Source organism: Candoia aspera, chromosome 6 (genome assembly GCF_035149785.1).
Source record: "Candoia aspera isolate rCanAsp1 chromosome 6, rCanAsp1.hap2, whole genome shotgun sequence".
NCBI lineage: Eukaryota > Metazoa > Chordata > Lepidosauria > Squamata > Boidae > Candoia > Candoia aspera.
The window spans coordinates 45,572,758-45,595,858 of NC_086158.1; the positions used below are offsets into that span (position 1 = coordinate 45,572,758).

A 23,101-nucleotide genomic window follows, 5' to 3' on the forward strand; every position below is an offset into this window, starting at 1 on the left:
AAGGTACCATTTAGTGCAAGGTAAAAAGACAACCACATGAGGTCCTTTTGTATCACTGGTATTACAGAATGGTGGATAATTCTTCTTCAACTCCTTCGTTTGTCCAGGAAGTTCATAAGGAAGTGATCAATTAGTTGGAAAAGATCAATTAGCACATGCATAGATTTCTAAATTAGATTGGATATTTTGAACCCACAGGATTATTAAAACATTAAAAACAAAGTTCTACACAATTTTAAACTCATAAGATTAATAAGACAGCATTTGAACAACATTAAGATTAGCAAGAAAATAAAAGCAAAACAATCCTGACATTAAGTCTGTGATGTGTAGCTTTTCCCCAACGAGACGCGGACTCAAACTTAGGCAGGCTAAGGAAATCCGGTTTATTGGGAAAGAATACGAACACGAGAGAAAGACAGGAATGAGCACGTGTTGCGCTCATTCCCTTAATATACACGCGTGTCGGCCTTGCCCCTTTCCACCCTCCATTGTCCGTACGTCCGTTCCCGGCCCTCTTGATGCGCGATCCCGGTGAGACACTGGCCTTGATGGGCGATTAGGGCGGATACCGGCCGAACACCATTGCCCTCTTTCTGTGTCCGGCACAGGTGTGTGCCCTGGAGCCCTGTGAGGTGGGCCAGTGATTATGTTGATGGCTGCCCCGGCTTGGGCGAGCCATCTGTGCAATTGTTCTTGAGGGGATAAGCCTATGCATACTTCCTACCCCTCCCTTCCATCAGGAAGGCATGATCACGTTGTGAGGCATGCATGCCTTAGAACGGGGCATGACAAAGTCATTCCAAAGCTGGTAAGCCACTATGGAATAGTAGTTTGTACACACTGTCTCAAAGTTTTCCCCAAAGACAGTATATATGCAGACAGCATAAATCAGATACCAGGCATGTGAGTGTATGGGAAAACAAACAGCATATGTAACAAGTTTGCAGTCTGCTATCAAACATAATGAAAATTAATAGGTTAGGAAAACACATGCAGCATTTTATTTACTTATTGTATTTACACTCATTGCAATCACGAGACACTGCCCTCATGGTATCCAGAAATGGCACAGAACTACATATGCAAATATACTAAAATTGCCAATGCCCTCTTCCTGCTTTGGAAAGAACTAAACCCCACCCCCACCCCCACTGAGAGAGGAGTGGGAAGAGGATTCAGGCCAATGGGCAACATAGCCCAGTTCATCTATGCTCAAAACAAAATTGAATCCTTCCCACACTTGGAGCATCACTACTGTAATTTTCTTATAGCTCTCTGCCATTTGAATTAACTTAACAGAGTGTACCAAAGACATCAAGTCCTGTCAAAAGAATAGCTTTCTAAGCCAGGAAACACAAAAAGGATGTTGTGCTCCTCTTTGGGCATTAGAGAAAGGGAACCAGATTAAGGAATTTTTCCTCTTAAATGGAATTTGTAGGAATAGTTAGGTTACAAATATCTGAAATATAAAAATTCTGTGCTAGGGTTGAAATTTACCAGAACTCAGAATAATATCCATATACTTCGCCATCCCACAGCAGCTTTCATAGATCCAGATAACAACCCTCCTTGGAAAAAACACAAAGGACTGTCAGAGTTTTCACTAGGAATGCACACACAAACACACAACTTTTCATGTGGAAAATTAAACAGAAATCTACCACAAATTGAACCTATGAGAGATGCAATGAAAGCAGTCCAGTTCAGAAGATCAAGGGCCAATATTGGATCTCAAAAATGTGACTTCAGTGTTAGTTGGAAGCTTGCTAATATGGGCGGATCAGCATCTTGCTCTGAATGCTGTCTTCAAAATGGAAATAATTACCACTTAACTCATAGGGTTTATGTGAGCTTGAAAGATTAAATGGGTTTTGCACAAGCAATAATAATGTGAATGCTAATCAAGTACAACTCCAGTGTGTGTTGCACACTACCTAAATGTGTCACCCATCACTAGTACAATGCAATATATATTGTGAACAAAGTGGTTGAATCCACAAACTTATTGCAAGGGAGTTTTATTTGCAAAACCATGAAATTTGAAAAATATGTTTGTCTCAGGGAAATAAAATTCTATATAAAATTCATGAACAAAATATTTGATACAAATATTCATAAAGGGGTCATTGTGAAAACCCTCACAGATTCACAACTATTACTGTCCCACCCTCTTATCCCACAAGGCAGCCAGTAATTAAAGGAAACTAGGCATGAAAAATAATGTTTGGAGGATGAAGACCACTCATTTTGTACCTGGAATATTTATTAAGGTGATTCAGCATTTTAAATAAGACATGAGTTGGTAGAGCACTTTTAAAAATTAAGAAGTTGCTACAAATCTCTAGAGGAGGAGGAAGAAAAAAAAATTTCCCCAATGTTTTTCCCAAAGCAAGAAAGGCATTGGAGGAAAAAGGGCATTCAGTTCTCCTACTAGCCAAAAGTTTCCCAGTGATTTGGAGTGAAGTACGAAAACGACTTGATGGCACATACTCATCATCAAAAGAAAGATCGAAAGTTCTTTTTCCTGCGCTGCAAGAGATCCTTTACACACCTGCACTTGTCACCTACATAATGTAGTTGAGTGGGGGGGGGCTAAAGCAGAGAACCCCACTTTCAACACTCCTGAGTATCCAGAAAGCCAAAAGTGCAGAAAACTCTGCATGCCTAGAGAAGGTCCATGTCCTTTCCAGGCTAGGTTCTGAAATAGTAACAGCCCTACAAGTACCATGCTCTATACCCAAATTCTCAGTTAGTATTCCTCTGTGGAATGGGAAGGTTTTCATGAAGGAATTTCATGCTCCCTTGCTCAGAGAAGTCAGAAACAATGTGATTGTCCCCACGTAGCAACCACTTGGTTGTCAAGAGCCCCTCAATTCCCACTGGCCCACGGGCATGGATCCGCGATGTGCTGATGCCAACCTCAGCACCTGAGGGGGAAGGACAGAACAGAAATGGATTTTTAAAAAAAGAAACAGGATGGGAAAAAAATCTTCTAATGTTACAGGCCATGTTGTCCAGATCATGTTTTCCCTCATTTTAAATTCTCAACAGCATTCACTCATTCCTTTTGTACTCAGGGCCGCAACTAGGGTCTGTGTCACCTGGGGCAAACACGGATTCCGCACCCATTTTGGTGCCCCCCCAGCACTCATTTTGCCCCCCCCAGTGCTCATTTTGGCGCTCCACCAGCGCAGCGCCCAGGGCACATGCCCCAGGTGCCCCCCCCAGTTGCGGCCCTGTTTGTACTCCTTTCTAGCTCTTGACTTGTCAAATTGTTCTCTCCTTCTTAAGATTTCCTCCTTACTCAGATATTGCAGTTCCTTTTCTGATGCGATGCAAAATGGAAAGCGGCTAATTCCTCCATGTCCAGCCAATCATTTGATCTATTTCTATTAGAATTGCATCCTCATGCTAAATGCCTCATGTTTTTCATCTAAGGCTCTTGCTTTATCCTTCATGTCATACTCTGACAGGCTACTGTCAACAGCAGTTGCTTCTTGATTATGCACTGGTTCAATTGCCTCTCTCCACCATACTTCCTGAACAGGGCATTTTAGCAACCTCTTACACTGGTTTTCAGTGCTCTTCTCCTTGGATAGCCTCCACCTGTCCTCACAAACTCATCAAGATTCTTCCCGTATTTTGGCTTAAACTACTCTAATACTAAAATATCCAAAAGCTTTTCAAGACAGTTTAGCAAATCTCCTTAGAATATATAAATATATATAATTTATAAATCTTCTTAGAATATATAAAGAAGTCTAAGTATCAGAAAGAAAAGTCAGTCCTACTTGACATGCAGATAGGTTTAACCTTTTGCATTTAGCTTCAAGCATACACAGGCCAAGTAGCAATTCCCTTACCCAGCCCAAACCGATAGCCATCTGAGAAGCGGGTGCTGGCATTCCAGAACACACAGGCGCTATCCAGGTGCTGTAGGAAGAACTCTGCTGTTTTCTCTGAAGATGACCAAAAGAAAAAAAAATGGTTCTTACTAAACACCCTGTTTTATTACAGCATTATGTTGATATGAGCAATTCTAATTCAGCAAGAATTACCTCTTCTGAACCTGTTCTATGTGTTGCATCTATTTTTTCACTAATATTATGCTAATATAGTTTGCATTATGCCTGAACTAAGGGAACAAACAGATATTTTATCATAGATAATTGCATAAATTATCTCTCTGAAAACAGAACCTGCAACAAAATGTTCCAGTGTGAGATGTTCCTATCCTGGATGCAGGCCAGCCTGCTATGCCTTCTTTCAGGATTTCCCAAAGATCCACCCAACTTTCTGAGGCCATTGGATGCACTAAATTCTCACTGGAGTCCTCCCTTTCTTCATGTGATCTCCACCCCCTCCTAGTTTTCAAAGTTTCAGCTCCAAGCCCTGCTGATAACTTCCAGCTTGTATACGGATGCATTGTTTTGGCCAACAGAAGGACCCGTACCCAAAGAATGGGCAGGGTGTTATTCAGTTCTGTCCAAACAGATCAGTGGAGGAAGCACGGAACAATGGGCGGCAGAGAGCTCTAGCAACAGTGAACAGCCTTGGGGAGAAATAATTAAAAACAGGTCACAGGGAGGCCTCTTTTGGGTGTTACTTACGGAATAAGGATGCCACAACATGTTCCATCTGCACTACTCTGGAAACATTAGGAAATCTGGGCCATGCAGAGGAAGGTGACAACAGCCTTCCCTTGTGAGCCTTACTCACAGATCTGGGGCTGGAAATGGTAGTGAGGAAGCAGCTGTAGCCAGAGGCATTGACAGGAGGAGACCAGAGGGGCAAGTGATAAAGTATGCATTGTGGCATTATGATGCAAACTCTACATACTTCTGTGTGACATTGTGATGCAAGTACAAAAGGGCAGAGCTTGTTTTGTGATGTCATGAGGCAGTTTTGTCACTTTGGCATCCTTAGGATATGGCTGTGGCCCATTTCTTCAAATGTTACAGGAGATGCAAGGGAAGACAGGAACACATTGTGGGGAGTCTCACCCCCTTAAACAGGAGCTTCAGAAGCAATCTTTGTGCCAACTGATTCCGCTGTGAAACCCTCACATAGACACATGCATTTCAAAGCACCAGGGTAGTCAATTAGCCACTAACCATTCTCTGTGATGATTACATCTGTGTGGGAGCTCCCATATTTGTGAATGTGCTCAATAGCATCTTGCAAGCTGTCCACCACTTCAATGCAGCACTCCAGGTCCCCATATTCTGTGCGAAGTGATTTCACCTCTGAAGGGCTAAACGTTAGATAGGAGGCAAATTTGGGGCCAGCATGTATCTTCACCTGGTGAAAGACAAACACACTTCATAATGCATTCTTTTTCTAAGCATTTTCTACACAAAAAGTTTGGCTATATACATGATCCAAATCACACACTGTACAACACCATGACTTGCCTAAACATGGTTGGTGGAGTATGCCAGAATTGGGTTTGCACATTTTACTAAGCTGTAAGTCACAGGTTATTGACTGTGCTTTCATACAACCAAACAAATCATATTAAGTTATTTGTTAAATTTCTATTGTGCCTTTTCTCCAGGAGCTCAAGGTGATTTACGTGGGATCTCCCATTTTACCCCCACAACAATGATCTTGTATGGTAAGCTGGGCTGAGACGGTGACTGGCATAAAGTTATTCAGTGTAAATCCAGCCAAGGTGGTAGAATGCTAGATGTCATGTGTTTGCATGCAGAATACCTAATTTAATCAGTGGCATTTTCAGATAGAGTCAGAAAAGTCCATGTCTGAAACTCTAGAGAGCCACCACCGATCAGTGAAATCAGTCTTCTCCAACCTGGATCTTCCAGATGCACTGGACTGCACCTCTCAGAATTCCCAGGTTGCATACATTAATTTGGCTTTGGGCAATGTCTTATATTCTTCTGTATCTGTTTCTGGAAAAAAACCTCTCATTGTTGGGTAAAATGTTTTCAGTCACAAAAATTTACACAGTAACCTAGATGAAGAATTTCTGTCTCATTTGTGGGCTAGTTCACAGCTGTTTCTTTCAGTCAGTGTATAAGGCTCTCAACTTCTGAAATTGTGGACAAAATTCTTTCACTATCCAGCGCTATATCCTGCTTCCAGAGTATTCTAAAGTATTATCAGGCCATTTTAATGGAAGAATACTGTGTTTCCAAGGAATTGGGTTCAGGACCCTCAAAAAGAATCTCATTTCCAAATGTCTATCTTCTATTGCTTCCAATCTAAATAGGACTGCAAGCATCTTGAGAATCCCAAAGCTAAGATGCACCATCAGAAGGCCTGGATTCAATCAATATGTGCTATCAGGGCAAACAACTGCTACTACTAGTTTGCTAAATATGATATATACACCTTACTGCATTTAGAAATTTCTCAGCGTATGCATCTATAGCATCACCCTTTAGACAGCACGCCACACTGCATAGAAATTACTGACAGCCAATTTCTTCATACTTAACGTACACTGGAAACCATTCTCACTTGCCTGTTCCACCCGCAACATGTCAATAATCTGATCAAATACAGGAGTTCTCAGCAAATCCCGATGTATTAGCAGTGTCTCCAAAGCATTGCAGGCTGCAGGATATTCACATTTTGAGTCTCTCACTGGAGGAAGGATAGATAATTGGTTTAATTCAGCGGCATGTTTTAAAGATGCTGTAAAGCACTCTTCCTACAGAGTGGTGCCCTCCAGAAGTGTAGGACTATTGCTCCCATATTAAGAATTTTGGCAGGGCTGCTCTACGACGTCTGAAATATATAGATAAATGGAGACCATGGGGACAGTTCACCTCCTCCACTCCCACCCTTAAGAAACAAAATCTCTCACCTATTCTAGTGACCTTCTCAACACTGGCCTCCAAATCCACATACACATGGCAAATCCCTTCACTGTGCCCCATGACTGGGATTCCTTTGGCTGCTTTTTGGATATCCCGAACCAGCTGAGAAGAGCCACGGGGAATGATCAAATCTATCAGTTTGTCTAATCGGCAAAGATCTTCCACTTCCTCCCTGGTATTCACCTGTAAAAACCAAACCAGTCAAGTCACAAATATTAATTTATATAAATACACAGAAAAGTGTGTCCATGCATACATATATTTATGTTTGGGTATATGTGTGTCTGAGAGGGACGCGGTGGCGCTGCGGGTTAAACCGCTGAGCTGTTGATCGGAAGGTCGGCGGTTCGAAACCGCGCGGCGGGGTGAGCTCCCGTTGTTAATCCCAGCTCCTGCTCACCTAGCAGTTCGAAAACATGCAAATGTGAGTAGATCAATAGGTACCGCTTCGGCGGGAAGGTAACGGCGTTCCGAGTCGTCATGCTGGCCACATGACCCGGAAGTGTCTATGACAACGCCGGCTCCAAGGCTTAGAAACGGAGATGAGCACCGCCCCCTAGAGTCGGATTCGACTGGACTTTACGTCAAGGGAAACCTTTACCTTTTATATGTGTGTCTATGTCTGTGTATATATACATATACAAACATGTGCTTAAATATAACTATATATGAATGAATTCTGTGAACGAGTGAGCATTCAGCATGAGACTAAACACAAAATAGATTAACAAAAATACTTTTGTCAGGCCCCTATGCATTAGTTATTTTTTAAGTTATTTATTTTGTACCAGCCATCGCAGTGGTTAAATTCCCCTTTATGGGGTATTTGTATTCTGTTTTTACTCTTCTTTCATCCTATTTTTATGATGTTTTCAATGTGTGCTTTTCTAATCACTGTAAATCACTTTGAAATTTTGAAAATAAAAATTGTATATAAACACTGTTTATACTATTCATGAAGTTCTATTTGATTTTGGAAGCTGATGTGTACAACTGTGAACAACAAGCTTGTTAAAACAACTCAACTCTAGAGAACAAATGTCTGGAATAGCCTGTGCAGCTAGTCACAAATTCTCAAGTGGAAAAGCCCAGGGTGGTCCACAGTCTCAGATGAAGAACATTCTCACAATCCTTGCCTGCTCCAAAAGAATTCCTTGCACTGCACAAATCCTTAAGTTGCGACTGGCTTTAATTATTTGATGCAGAGGCAACCATTAAACTGAAGCCCAACAGATTGCAGTTAGAAAAGGGAAAAAAATACTATGTTGCTTTCACTCTTCTTTCAAAAATATATCTGATTTCCTTATCTTACAATGCCTTTTCCTACTGGAGTGGCCCACTTCCCATATTGTGTTCCTAAGTACTCACCAGCTGCACTGCATCCTTCACCCCATGAATTGAAAGTGCTTCTTGAGTCAGGTGGTGAAGGATTTGATTGCTGTGTAAAGCCTCTTTGCCTCCTTTAAGCAATAGACCATTTCCACTAGCAATAGCCAAAGCAGATACCTATTGGGAGAAGAGAGAGACCAACACTAAAGAACAGCATCACAGTACCATTTTAGAAAGAGGACAGCCTCTTCCAATCTGGCACCCTTGAGATATGTTGGACCAAATCTCCAAGAATTCCCAGGCACATTGCCTAGTTTTTCTCTTTTACTGTATTTTTTTAATTAATTAATTAATTAATTAATTAATTAATTTTTTTTATATTTATTCAATTTCTATGGCCGCCCATCTCAGACAAATGACCCTGGGTGGTGGACAATCATAAAATCAATTAAAACCAAGATCAAACACTATATATAGAGAGAGACAGACAGACAGACAGACAGACATCTATGGCTATAATTTTTCTTGGTTGATGTTGATATATATGTATATCAACCAAGAAAAATTATAGCCATAGATGTCAATATAACCAGGAAATGGGGCTCTTAACACACTCGGGGCCCCAGGCCTGGGCATGTAAGTAGGTCTTCAAGGCCTTACGAAAGACCAACAGGGTCAGGGCAATCCTAATCTCTGGAGGGAGAACGTTCCAGAGGGCAGGGGCTATGGCAGAGAAGGCACGCCTCCTAGTCCCTATATTAGCCTTCCTCAACCTTTTGACCCTGGAGGAACAGGGAATATTATTCAGGCCTTGAAATATTTTTCAGGCCTCGGGGAACCCCTGCACATTCAGGCTCAAAAACAGGCCTGAAGTTACCAAATTATTATATTCGTTTCATGTGTAGCCTGTATATATGCATTAACAGTGTTCGTAAACTAAAAGTAAAGAATGAAACTTATCTCTTTAATGTGAAGTTGCTTGAATTTCAAATAATTTTTTAAATAAATCATGATCTCCCAGGGAACCCCTAGTGACCTCTCGCAGAACCCTCGGGTTCCACGGAAGCCTGGTTGAGAAATCCTGCCCTATATAATACCAAATCCTGTATTTATTTATTTATTAAATTTATGTCACCGCGCATCTCCCCCAATGGGGGACTCTGAATACGGTATTATACAATACTGTATAATACCAAACAAATTATGAATCCACTAGGGGAAGATCTGCCTCATAAATATATACCATACGCATATGAATTTGAGACTGAAATTCTATTTCAAAGGGGCAAAAGTATTATCAAAAAATAGGTGAAGAAGGTATATTTCCATTTCACAGTAAACAATATTAATACTGATAAAAATGAGACCATACCTGGGGAAGGCAATCAGGGCGGGATTCAAAAATCACCAGCAAGACCCCAATAGGCACAGTCACTTGCTCAAGTTCCAAATCCTTTGCTATTCTCGTCTTTCTAAGCACACGGCCCACGCTATCTTGTGAGGACGCTGCAATCTGACGCAGTCCTATGGCCAAACTATTCAGCTTCGAGGTTGATAGACTGAGTCTCTTTAACAAAGGCAGAGCCAATCTCCCTGAAATGGAATCAGAAATCAGTGGACACAGATTAAGTTGCAATAGTTAATGTGATCCACAGTAAGGCAACTATGGTAAAGTTAAAATAAATAGGAGGAAAGAAATCTTTCCCATTCCTGAACAGGGGACATGGTTGCTCATTCCAAAGTGGAAGACATATTTTTCTTACTTTCACTGGCTAATACAAAAGGTACAAAAGAACAAACCATGGTCAGGAGGAAGGTACAAGAAGATCTTAACCATACAGTAGTTCAATGATATCACGTATCACTTAAATGATAGTGTTCATGTCAGAAAACTTACAAGTGATCAATACCAATATGATAGTGATCCTATCTGCAGCCATCAAAACATAGCCAATTCCTGATTTATGAAAAGCTTCTTCCCAACCCCGCCCCCCAAAAAATTAGTGCTCCAAAGTTTTGAGGAAATTTGGTCAAATATTTCTGAGTGCTTACAGATCCCTTTATCAATCTCTGCAGGATGTGAAAACAAAAAATATCAACCTCAAAAATGCCCCATCCTTGGTGAAAAAATCATCCCTATCCCATAAACATGGGATGTTAAACTTCCTGAATCTTTCCACAGTACCTTTAGTCTCAGCCTCTTCCAAATCCTTTTTGTTGGCCTGAAGAATCTCTTCTCTCTGGTCTGTCAGAAGATCAGCAAGATGATAGATGATCTCCGCTCTCTGTAGTAAGATACACAAGGAGCCATCTGGCATTTCACTGCAGTTAGTTTGGTAAGCTGTCTTTCCATAGCTTCAATCCAGTTCCATTGGTCATTATTTGTGCAGACCATACCCAGTGCTAGAAATGGAGAATCTCTGGTCCATACATCAAATCTGGGCTGTTATGTCACCCCACCTGGTCCATGGACTCAAGTACAAGTTCACTACTTTCTGTTTTCTCAGTGAAGGAGCAGCTGTTGTAAACATTCTGAAAGCATGATTCCTGGACTTCACTACAGCTTTGCTTTTCCTTAGTAGACACGTTAAGGTGCCATTAATATAATTCTCCATGGGAGGTGTATAAAAAGGATCCAATTTCAGCTTTTTGCAAATTTGTACCCTCCAAATGTGTTGGGCTATAACCTCCATAATTTCCATCCAACACGACCAATGGCCATGCTGAATGGGAATTACAGGTGGTCTCCAACACATCTAAGAGGACCACCAGATTGGGGAAAGCTGCAGTACATGAATACAAGTACCTTTATCTGTATAGAGAAAAATCTATACACTAACATTTCTGCAAGATTTATCTTTGTATAGTGCTATCGCACTACAAACACCTACAGCATATTTGAAGGCTTTACAATGTTTTCTGTTACAACTGGAAAGGTACCTGCTCAGGCTGTAGTGCTGCCAAACTCCTGCCTCCTGTTCGAGCCATTTCTGCCTGTTGTTCTACCGTTGGTCCTTTTAAAATCAAAAGGAAGGACATTGTGTAGTAAATACTGATGTGTTAATTCCAGTCACCATGCACTACAAGGATACTATTTTAAAAACTTAACTGTATTTGATACCTATTATAAGTTGGAGAGTGTAAGGACCCAATTATCAAAACAAAACACCCAGCTGTAAACTAAACATAACCAAAGAGGGCTCCACAACCAGCCTATCCCAGGGACTGAGAAAACAACCAGGGTTTTAGTAATTTCCTGAATGTGTCAGAAGGGTGTGAGCCACATGAATCTCTGGGGGGACACTATTCCCGAGGGCAGGTGCTACAACAAGGTAGGCGTGCTTCCTGGGTCCTATCTTGGGTCCTGGACACTGGATTGTACTGGCCAGACAGAGATGATTGGAGATAGGCAGGACCTCCAGACAGCCAGGCCCTATGCCATGAATGGCCTTGAAGGTGACAACCAGCACCCTGAATTGCACCTGGAAGCTAACTGATAACCAGTGTGGCTCACAAAGCCATGGGGTCACATGAGCATAACTCCAACTCTAACTCTACCCCTAACGTCTATCCCTTTTCTTAATAACCTGTGAACCAGTGAGATGGCAGCTCCTTTCCCAGATAATTAAGAATGTGTAAGTGAACAGATTGTTATAAATGGTAAGGACACAATACCAGCCACATTTTGGCCAATACGCCACAGACACAATTTTACCCCAAGCACATTCATGCTATTCTATGCAAGCCGGGTTCCCTAACTTAGAGACTACCTTGCACACCAACATTCCTACCACCTAGAAGATACATGTGGTATGCCAACACATTCAGGATACCACTCACACTGAGGATATGAGTACGTGTGTAGCTTTGTACACAGATGATGCCGTGTTATTGGCTGAGAACCCAAGTGATCTGCATCTAATGTTAGAGTGTATGATGCAATGAGTATGAGTCTGAAAATTAATGCACTAAAGATCAAGTTAATTTTAACAGGAAAAATGGAGTGATTAGCAAGTTATACATAAATACTGAAAAATTAGAGCAAGAATACGGAGTTGCAGACCTTAAAAGGATGTTTACTAAAGATGGGAAAATATATGAATAAATTTTAAGATGTGCAAATGCTGATAGAAAAGTTGTGGGTTTTACATACTCTGCTGTGAGTAACAAATGCTGCAAGAAGCAAAGATGTCTATGTATTAGATTGTTATACGTAAGAGAGTTGGGTAACAGCACAAAGTGGGCAGTATGTCAGGCAAAACATAAAAGTAAGGGGACTATAGTTGAAATGGAGTACTAGGGAAGTGTGCATGGAAAAAAACAAGACGACATAGGGTCAAGAATGAATGGATGTTAAATTAATGTGGATTAAGGTGATTTGCTCATAGAGTGAGAAGGAATGAGGATCAAACTTGAAAACAAATACATAAATAATAAAGATTTCATAAAAAAAAAGAAAACAAATACATAAAGAAGAGTGAATGGGCTAAGAAAAAGGGGAGATTAAGAAATATGTAATTGGATGGAAGTGATCGGATGTTCAAAAAGCAAGGAGTAAGAAGTTTAAAGAACATAACACAATGTATGAATTGAAAGTGATTGGTTTGCCAAGATAAAAAGCCACAGAGAGGCATAGTGAACAGAGCTGATATTAACCAGATCTAGTTATACAGCCTTTTCTGGTTTTATCTTAAGCCTTTAATTTATTTGGCTTACTATGTATGTTTTAATAAATTTATGAGAGGTGTGTTCTTGTTTTTTCCTCTTTCCTTTTTTTCTTTTGTTTATATAAAATAAAATGAAAAAATAAAAAGGTTAACACTTCCCCATCAAAATTGTGAAAATGTCATAATGTTCCCCAATTCATAAATACCAAGCTCATATTGCAAAAGAAACAATTTTTTTTCGTCCCCCAAGACACCTATTCACAATGTTTTTAGCGCCGATAGTTCTTTCATGGTTTTTTGGCTTTCATGGCCAAAGGAACAAATAGCTTAAAGGCTTAAAATTGCCTTTCCCAACATTTTTGGACTAGAACTTCCAGAAATACCAGCCAGGAGGGTAAAATTCTAGGAGTTGTGGTTTAAAGCATATAGAGGGCACCAGATAAGAGAAAATTAGCCTATCATGTCCCAAAAGTTATACTCTTCTTGAGTGCAATCCAATTCACAGATGTTAGTCATGACAGCGCCAACTTACCTGCAGGTTTTACCTCTGAAAAAAATGTGCCAACTTTTTTCCCCTCTACGATATCTGTGATGACATGGCCAGAGATCTTGGGATGGGTTCCATTAGCAATCACCACTGAAGTTCCTCCTTGGAGAGCCCACAGGGCAGCTTTAACCTGTAAAAAGTGATTTTTTTAGAAACAGATATTAAGAAAACAAGTACCTCAATAACTTTTGGCATAAGCCAAGGATGTGTCATCCATGTGATTATTTTCTGTATGATACAGAAACCAGAAGCATATTTTATATTTATTTCTATAGACACACACACCCATCTACATATATGGGCAGCCTGTGGTTTCAGTCTCTTTCATGAACAGAAAATAGAGCACAGAAATAAACTTTCAATTTCAGGAAATTATGAGATTTATGCAAAAGCATCAACAGAGGTTCCAAACTGCTATTAAGTATCATCCTCCTTCCTCTAGTGAGAAAATAAAATGAAACAACACAAAGAAAACCAACCTTGGCCTCCATGCCTCCCATCCCCACTCGAGATTTGGTTCCGAAAGTCACGGACTGCTGGTCTCCAGGATAAAATATATCTATGAGTTTTGCATCATCTGACCCTGGAGGACTATCGAAAAGTCCTGAAATGAAAGGACAGAAATGAGCCCAGAAAAGTATCTTGTCAACAAATTCTATACAGACAACCATAAGATAAGTAGATTTAGTAAGTATTCTTGCTAAATCTGAGAAGGAAGAGAAATGAGGTAGCTGGAATCTTATGAAATAAGGACTGATGACAGGATGTGGCCTGCTGGTCCCTCAAGCTCGCTATTGACTTTGCAGTTGCTTTCCAGGCCTATGACAATAATTTTTCCAAACCCAACCAGGAGGCATCAGATATTAGGGCTGTGCAGTGCTTTGAATTCCATCTCCAAAAAGGGTTTGGGAATGTGTGGCAGTACAACTGTAACACTTCTTTACACCTTAAAGCAGTCACAAGACCCCAGGAAATGGGTAGTCACACGATCCCAAGAAAAGATGCAGCTGCTTTAAGATGTTACAGACAAGTACTATATTTGCACCCCTGCAAGTTCCCGCAAGTTCCAAAGTACTTCTTGGAGACTTAATCCAAAGTGCTGTACAGCACTATCAAGTCTTCCATCATTTAAAGCTAGTGCACTACCACTGCCTTTTTATTCTTCCCTGATAGCATTATTAGTTTCAAGTATCCAGTCAACAGCCAACTGCAGGAGGGATATCAAAACCAAAAGGAGGCTCATGAGGCTGCTTAACACTCCTCTTTCCTTCTGAGGTTGTGTGACATGGGGCAATCTGAATATACTCCAAAACTGCTTCCACCAAATAAAACCCCTTTTCTTCATCCCAGGGCAATCTAACCCCTGTCAATGAACATCACAGAGAGCTTCCTGGATGTTCCCTCCCTGAACCAAGACATTGCATAAACACATTATTAATTTAGTCAGGCAACGAAGAAACTCTTGTACCTTCAACATCCGAGAGAACAATCAACAGGTCTGTCTTCATTTCCACAGCTAGCCGTGCTGCTAAACTATCATTGTCCTTCACACTAATTACCTAGAACCCAAACAAAAAACGGTCAGTAAAACTAGCCAGGTCAGCTACCATCCATCTAATTAATTCCAAGCAAGACAAAGCACAGCAGTGGTCCTGCGGGCGATTTGCATTTGCACAGTAAGGAGTCAATCAGCATCAACTCAACAGTCAGCCTGGCAAGTCACAGCAAAGAGAACAAACTGCTACCTCCATAAGCAGTGAGATAAACATGCCAGCCCTACTATATTCCATCCAGCTTTGTGCACTAAGCCCGCATTAGCATGCATTACAGCTCACTAGTTAATAAAGATGTGAAACTTTGAAAATGACTTCGAAAGCTTGTTTTGGACACCATTCGAGCACAACATTCTCTGCTATTCATTAAAGCAGCCTAACTTTTTTTCAGGCTTCTGAATGACTTATCACTGCTTGAAGGAATCTATTCATAAAGTCCATGTAATTCTTAAAACAGCAGCATCTTTTTTACAAGCTCATACAGAAGTTTGAAGATAGGCTTTATTGAAAAGTAGAGAAGGACTATGCCCACCCAAGGTCCAAAACACTTCTGAAACACTCATGGACCAACCAATGAGCATGTTGGCATATCTACAAAGAAGCATGCACCAACCACCCACTATAAGATGTTACCCACGTTTACCCCCTGCAGGTCACTGTTAGGCTCTGGGGGAGGAACCACAGCATCATTGGTATTGATGATAGGAACAATATTCATCCGTAGTAGCTCATGCAAAGTCCCATTTAAATTTCTACGTTTCTGCTCATCATGGAAATCCAGGTTGGTAACCAAAATCTGAAAAAAAAAGAGAAAAACTACACTGACAAAAATGATCCTCTATCATGATGTGCAAGGTTACAGAGATACTGCCGAAGTTTCCAAATTCTAAACAAGAAATCATATATTGAGTTAAGCCAAAAGTGTACATGCAAACAGGAAACTGTCAGCAGAGTCCAACACAGTCATATTTTACTACAAGAGGGGAAACTTCTGTAAACTGAGGGGACTGGTGAAAAAGAGACTCAAAGGAAAAGTCTGGAGAGCCAAACCTTTTCATGGTGCCTGGAGGTTATTAAATATCACAATAATTGGTGCTCAAACAGAGAGTGGTCCACACTGTGAGAAAGAGTCAACAAAGTCCTAGAAGAGGCCAGCATGGCATGTGAGCAGAGTTCAGCAAGCCATAAAATTTCAAGTGTCTTCCTTGAACAAATGGAAAGCTCCTTTTTTATGCTCCTTTATTCACTTTGTTAGCATGAACTTTGAAGAAAAAATGTAAGGTGATGATAATGAATGCAACAAGGAACCCATGCCCCAAACAAAACAGAACAAATCAAAACAAAACAAATAGGCATGTGGATCGAGGGGACCCTGTCAACACTACATACTTGAATTTTCAAAACGATCCTCATTAAAGGCTTTGTGTAAACTTCTGTCATGGGATAAGAGGGCTTGTCCTTTTCTGATTATTAACTGGTTAAAAAAATAGAAAGCAAGTAGGAATAAATAGACAATTATCTCAACAGAAGGAAAGAAGAAATAGAGTCCCTCCAGGATCTCTGCTGGGACTGGTGCTCTTTTAATTTTTTCATAAATTATCTTGATTTAGCAGTAAGCTCAATTATTTGCCAATGATACTAAACTATTCAGGGTGATAAAAAACAAGAAACCAAACTGGCTGAATGATCAGTCAAATGATAAATGCAGTTCTATTTAAGTAAGTGTAATGTGATGCTCATTGGTTAAAAAAAAACCCTTTAACTTCATATAAACACTGTCTGAGCTCATTGTACCATACCAGAATCTATCAGACTGATCCATTCAATCCACCTTCCCTTAAGCTCGGAGGGAGGGATACAGGTGTTACATTATGTCATGTCCCCATAGATGAGGTTTTATATGACTTCCACCCCAACCCTCTTGTGACTGGTTTCATCCTATTTGGGACTCTTAAGAAATGCATTGCCAGATGTTATTTTATGGGGTTCAAACCTTCCACTAGGAACTGAACTCACAGAATATACAGAATAATATCTGGACACTTACTTCTGAAAAGTACTGCTTCCTGGCGGTTGATGTAACTGTACTTTACCAGGAAAAATGTATTGGGATCATAGTTGTTACCACAATGTGTGTGGCAACTGTGAGAAAGGCAAATTCTAAGCTCATGATTTTTTAGGAAAGAGATTAAAAACAGAAATGTCAACATTGTAATGCCCTTATACAAATCTATGGTATGTTTGCATCTAAAGTACAGTGTACAGTTCTGGTTGCTGCATCTAAAAAAGAATATAATAGAACTGGAAAAAATGCAGAAGAGGGCAACTAAAACCTTAGGTGAAAAGGCTGTATGTTTAGTACTCTTTAGTTTGAAAAAAGGTGACTGGGCTGGGGTGGGGATATAATTAAGACATGTAAAATCATCCATGGCATGGGGAAAGTGGACCGGAAAATGTTTTTTTTCCCCTTTCTCAAAACATTAGGACCAGGGCCCATCCAATTAAGTTGACTGGAAGATGATTTAGAAAAGACAAAACACATTTTTCATACAGTGCATAATTATGGAATTCATTTTTATAAGACAGTTGTTGTAAAAATCGTTACTCATTTATGTGGCTTTAAAAGGGGATAAAATTAAATCATGGAGGACAGGTCTATCAAAGGCTAATGGCTGAAGACTCAAATGTTATCTGGGCAGTGGAAAGTTGGATGTCTCCAACCCTAGAGCCATCTGGTTGGCCACTCTAAGAAACAAAATGCTGGACTAAGATAGGCCTTGCTCTGATCCAGTAGGGCCATCCTTATGTTCAAAAAAAATTAAAAAGTGGTATTACAATCCACTGCAGATTATAAAATTACTATTATTTTGCTGTAAAAACTATTATCAGCACCTGAATGCAGGGGAACAAGTACATGAAGTAGGGATGCAAGTAAGATGTTGTCAGGTCCTGAACTAGGGGATCCAAACTCCCTTATCCATTTGCTAGACCATTTTTCTAACTACAGGATATTCCAGATATGCCCAGGCACGCCTAACCAAAGCTCACCTGAATTTCCTATGACTCAATTTAATAATAAGAGGGCACCAAGAATCACCCATAAGGCATCTCATAAAGTCATGTGAGGCACTGCTTGGTAAGTTCACATTTTTCTCCTTGTAATTTACTTCCATATCCCTAAACTGTCTAATGAGTGAATCTGCTTTGTTTTCCAGAAGCTGGTATAAAATAAAGACCAGATCCTACTCTAGAATCCCAGAGACCTGACCTCAAGATATAATCATAAACTGAGGTTGCTGATAAATTTAATTTAAAAAGTCTTTGCAGTTTTGTTTTAAAGTGCAATAGACTATTTCTAATTCCTTTCTACTGGGTTGTTTAATAAATGTACCAAACTAGAAACTGGAGTACATTGCCTAGCCTGGCAAATGGCCTTAACCATGTGTCTGACTATTGGGTATACCTACCCAAAAAGAGAAAATGAACACTGCTGAAAAGGGGCCTGTCATTCTCTAAAAATGCAGCCATAAGGTCTGGATTCTCAAATTTTCAGGCTGAGATTTAGTAATGGTTATACATCACACAAGTGGTGGCAGGGTATAACAAAGAGGGTTTGGCAGCCTGTTCTACTTTGGTGTTGGAGGTGCAGCCCCATCCGCTCCTGTTTGTCACAGTACTATTGCTTGAATGAACTGGAGTTCCTGGAACAGAGTACAAAGAACCCATTGCAAAAATGAAGGCTAGAAAAATTGGCACTGGAGCCTTCATGAAAGGTATACAGAGCGTCTTACCTGAGCTGCACAGATGCTATATTGTGTGAACATAGCCTCATACAGTGCCATCAGCCCACTCTGACCAGCAGCAGCACAGGCTCGAGCCTCCAGCACAGGAATGGCCTACAAAGATCAGAGAACACATCAGTCAGCTATGGCAGCACCTGTACTGTTTCCAAGAACCTCAGCATCTCTTCCTGGTTACTCACCATATCTTTGAGCTGGTTCTGCCCTGAATGGAGAGCCTGCCTCACACTTTGTGAAAGCAAGATCTCATGACGGAGCCGTTGCTTTCCAAATGCTACTGCCCCACTGGTGACAATCATCATCTCCCGGCCCTGGTTTTGCAGCATTGACACCTATGGACCCAAAAGAAGAAGCCCTCTGTCTTTTTATTCTGCTTCGATTTTCAAACACAGTTGCAAACATTCTTCAAAGCAGCAAGATCTGGTTTATGTTGCATAGTCATAAAACAATGCAGTGTCCCCACAACTAGTTGGCCTCTGAAAGTGTTGAAATAATCCCCAAACAACATAGCTTATCCATTAATATGTACCACAAAGGACTTCTAAGATACTTCTCTTGTTTAGGACTCTTAAAACATTCATTAATGTTCATATTGTGCACTCCTCGTTCCTCAACATTTAATCAGTGGGCAAAGAGAAATGGTTAACATATTGAGAGTTGTAGAACAAGAACATGGAGAATACAAGATGAAGTCAAAAGATCAATTGACTGTAGAGGAATTTAGTTTTCAATGGTTTTCATACATACAGCTAAGAGAAGGATTTAAAGTAGACAAAGGATATTTGGAATTAAGCAACGAAAGACAGAATTTGAAACTGAATTATGTGTAAATGATGAACATGTAATTGCTAAAATCTATAAGCTTTTACTGAAATTTGAAACAGAAGATGAACAAGTTAAAGAGTGTATGATAAAATGGCCTAAGAACTTTGGTTATAACATGCAGATGGAACAATGGGAAAATATGTAACTGAAAGGACTGAATTCACATTATGTTACCATTTAAAAGAGAATGTTTATAAAATGTACCATTGGTATATGACACCAGAAAAACTATCTAGAACGTATAAAGGTACTTCAAATCTATGTTGGAAAACATGGTCATTTTATTATACTTGGTGGACTTGCAAAAAAGCTAGAAAATTTTGGGTTCAAATACATAGACTGATACAAAGAATTTTAAAGATTAATATTCAACTGAAACCAGAACTCTTCTTGCTGGGACTAATGGACAGACAACTAGAAAAGTCTTAGGGAAAATTGTTCTCCGCCTTATTTATAAAAATAATAAAGGCAGGATATAAAATAAATTAAATAATAAATATTTTTGTATATGGTAACTGCAGCGAGATTATTATAAGCACAAGGATGGAAAGATTCTGAAATATCCACAATGGAGGAATGGTGGGTGAAGATGACAAAATTTGCAGAGATGGCAAAATTGAGACTTGTTTGATTAGAGAAAGGACAATAACTACATTTGTTAGTGACTGGAAACCCTTTATGGACTTTTTGTTGAAAACAGGAAGGAATGAACTTGTGATTTATGGGTCTGATGATTAGAAAGAATAGAATACAGAAAGAAGGGGAGAGAGCAACGATGCAACCTTACAGGAAGAGGATAAAATATAAATGCATTTATAACTGCTGTAAAGCAGATGGGAAGCCACTTCTTTATATTTATTTTTTTCTCTCTCTCTTTTCTGTCTTTTATTTCTTTCTTATTTATTATCACTTTTCTTTTACCTTTTTCTACTACTACTGTATTGCTTTTTCTTTAAATTTATATTGTTTTTATTCTGTAAAAAATTAATTTAATAAAAATTAATTTAAAAACATTTAATCTATTGTGTAGCATCCTCCCTTATACCCCAACACTGCCAATTTTAGCTGATGTATGGAGATTTAATTTAGAATTAAGATCAATAAATCAGCTAGGTATGAAGGACCTAAGCCAAGTTACCTGCTCAACGATGGATGCCAATCGTCCCAGGGCTAGGCCACATTCATCACCTCGAGTGACAACAGCGCTCCCTAATTTCACCACAATTCTCTTGGCATGCTTTAGTTCACTGCGGTGTGCAAAAGACTTGCCATGGGTGCGACTGAGGGGTACTGTGATAAAAGGTATGTTACTCCAGCCTCGGGCAGACTTATTTCTCAACACCAGGTTAGGCGCCAGTAAGCCTGCAGTTGAAACATAGCAAAACCATCAGATGGACTTACCTACCCCAAATTCCTCCTCCCTTTTCCAACCTGAGATGGAAGCCTCTAATTATTTCCTGTTTGGTTCAGGGTGACAAAGAAAACATTTGTCAAAATAATATCTGGGGCAGGAGCAGGATATTCATATGGGAAAATAAACATTCCATGCACTTCATTATCAACACGTCAGAACATTCTAACAACTTTTTAAACAAAGGAACCCAACTGCAAGGCAGTCATCTAGAGAATATACCCCATAGAAGAGCCCAGGATCACCACAACCCTGCTACATCATGGTAAGTTTTGGAGTTCTAAGGAGCTTCTGGCTATGTTATAAGCAGACATGATCTCCTGCAATCAGCATGAGTTCTGGTATACTTTATCACTGTGTGTGTGTATGCGCGTGCATGCATGCGTGTGTGTGTTTATGTATATATACAGTATGTGTGTGTGTGTGTGTATACATATATAGAATTAATCAGTATTAAATGTTTTTCTCTATTTTAAAAAAAATTAAGCTACCTCATCTTAAAAGATTGTTAATAAACAAAGATTTAATAAACAATCATTGTTGAATAATCATGGGCATCTTATTTTAATTGAAAAGGCCGGATATATTTCTAATGAATAAAATAAACAAACCCTTCACCTTCCCAGATGCTTCAGTTGCTAGTAATAAACAAGGGCTAAATGATCATTAAGGCATATCAGAACTCTAGTAAGACTCTCCATTCCTTCCTGTATGTCACTGATCTATATCCATTTGTATTTACGGAACTGAGAATAGTTAATGATAAGCAATTAAGGGAGTGGAACTAAAACTTACAGTAATTTTCCAGTTTTATCAAAGTGATGAACTTTTCCTCTAGACTATACTTCAAATAGGCTACCGCACTTGTAATCAGTAACATTTCTGCTTTCTGGATCAAACTTGCAGCAGGACACTAGAGGAGAGTTGTCCCTGGCTATTTGCAAAGAAATGGTTTTGTTGTTGGCTACCTGAAGCCATCAAATTGGAAATTAAGATACCAGGTCTAGAATTCTTCCCAAATGCATCCTATTAACAGGAGGATCACCACTACCAGTCCTCTCTCTCTCATACATACAAGGATGGGATCCAGCCACATCAGACCCCTGCCAGAATCGACCCGAGGAACGCAGGGAAGGAAGACGAGCCACTCGACAAAGCATTGTCAACAGCTTGGTGAAGCCAGGAACACCTGCAAGGAGAAGAAAGAGGAAAGCCAATATGATTTTGTATTTTCCTGATGCATATCAAATACAAATTCTACAGGTAATTAAAAAAAATAGTGGGAAAATGCCACTTTCAAAAGAAAGCATGGATTTCTCCTTGTACTAACTGAAATGGGGGGGAAAGATTAAAAAAAACTTATATGAGCATTTTATTTTTGTAGAACAGTGGGAAATTTTCAAAATAGGTTTGAAAATAACATTGTTAACATTAGCTAGATTGTTGCAAAGTTCTTAGATTCAGTAAGGTTAGCAATTACAGACTTGTTAGTGCTTTTATTTTAGAAAAACTACCCTCTTCACACTTAATATTGGAAAAATACTTTCAGAAGTTGAAGATAACTAAATCATCCTCAAGTACTCAGACTGAACCAATACTTTTCACCAAGAAAACCAAAAGTATACTTAATTCTATGTACATAAAATTAAAAGTGAAAACCTGTGATATTTTTAGGCACTCATCACAGAAATAAACCCAAAAGCCCCAATGAGACCAATACAGGATATTACTTCAGTACCAGTTTGAAATGCATATAACTCCAAGTTTAGAGTAAAGATATAGGACTGCCTAAATGTATCGCTAATGATAAGGATCTTCATATTTAGCCTGTTCTTTAAAAACAAGAGTTTATCTTATATATTAATGCTAATATCCACCCTATTTCCAAGACCAGATCATAAATCTTTATTACAGCACTGAAGTTTCACATTTTGAAAACATTACATTCTTATCCTGCTTTTCAATTGTCTCTTGAAGTGGCTTCCATCAATGCAACAAAAAGGAGAGGTCAGCCATCAAGTTTTCAAATTAAAGATACATAAAGGAAGAACAGAGGGAACAGGAAACAGGAAACCCAGTTCTTTAAGGTTACGGCAAAGTGGTAAACTAATCACAGATTTT

At 39.6% G+C, this 23,101-nt stretch overlaps 1 protein-coding gene across 3 annotated transcripts in view; it reads right to left on the reverse strand.

Moving 5' to 3' along the window:
- Positions 1-2,005: 2,005 nt before the first annotated feature.
- ALDH18A1 (aldehyde dehydrogenase 18 family member A1) overlaps positions 2,006-23,101 on the reverse strand; it is a 33,323-nt gene continuing 12,227 nt past the window's right edge. For 2 of the 3 annotated variants that reach the window (XM_063306964.1, XM_063306963.1), the window contains exons 2-18: positions 22,056-22,169; positions 20,708-20,931; positions 18,927-19,076; positions 18,736-18,840; positions 15,582-15,740; positions 14,860-14,950; positions 13,871-13,995; positions 13,377-13,521; positions 11,118-11,191; positions 10,363-10,462; positions 9,550-9,770; positions 8,217-8,354; positions 6,836-7,031; positions 6,491-6,612; positions 5,118-5,304; positions 3,867-3,962; positions 2,006-2,930 (exon numbers count right to left, since the gene is read on the reverse strand). In XM_063306964.1, coding sequence (XP_063163034.1) covers positions 2,749-2,930; positions 3,867-3,962; positions 5,118-5,304; positions 6,491-6,612; positions 6,836-7,031; positions 8,217-8,354; positions 9,550-9,770; positions 10,363-10,462; positions 11,118-11,191; positions 13,377-13,521; positions 13,871-13,995; positions 14,860-14,950; positions 15,582-15,740; positions 18,736-18,840; positions 18,927-19,076; positions 20,708-20,931; positions 22,056-22,140 — 2,400 coding nt within the window. In that variant the 5' untranslated portion in view covers positions 22,141-22,169 and the 3' untranslated portion in view covers positions 2,006-2,748. The remainder of the gene's footprint in view (positions 2,931-3,866; positions 3,963-5,117; positions 5,305-6,490; positions 6,613-6,835; positions 7,032-8,216; positions 8,355-9,549; positions 9,771-10,362; positions 10,463-11,117; positions 11,192-13,376; positions 13,522-13,870; positions 13,996-14,859; positions 14,951-15,581; positions 15,741-18,735; positions 18,841-18,926; positions 19,077-20,707; positions 20,932-22,055; positions 22,170-23,101) is intronic. The other variant, XM_063306965.1, reaches the window with a different exon arrangement.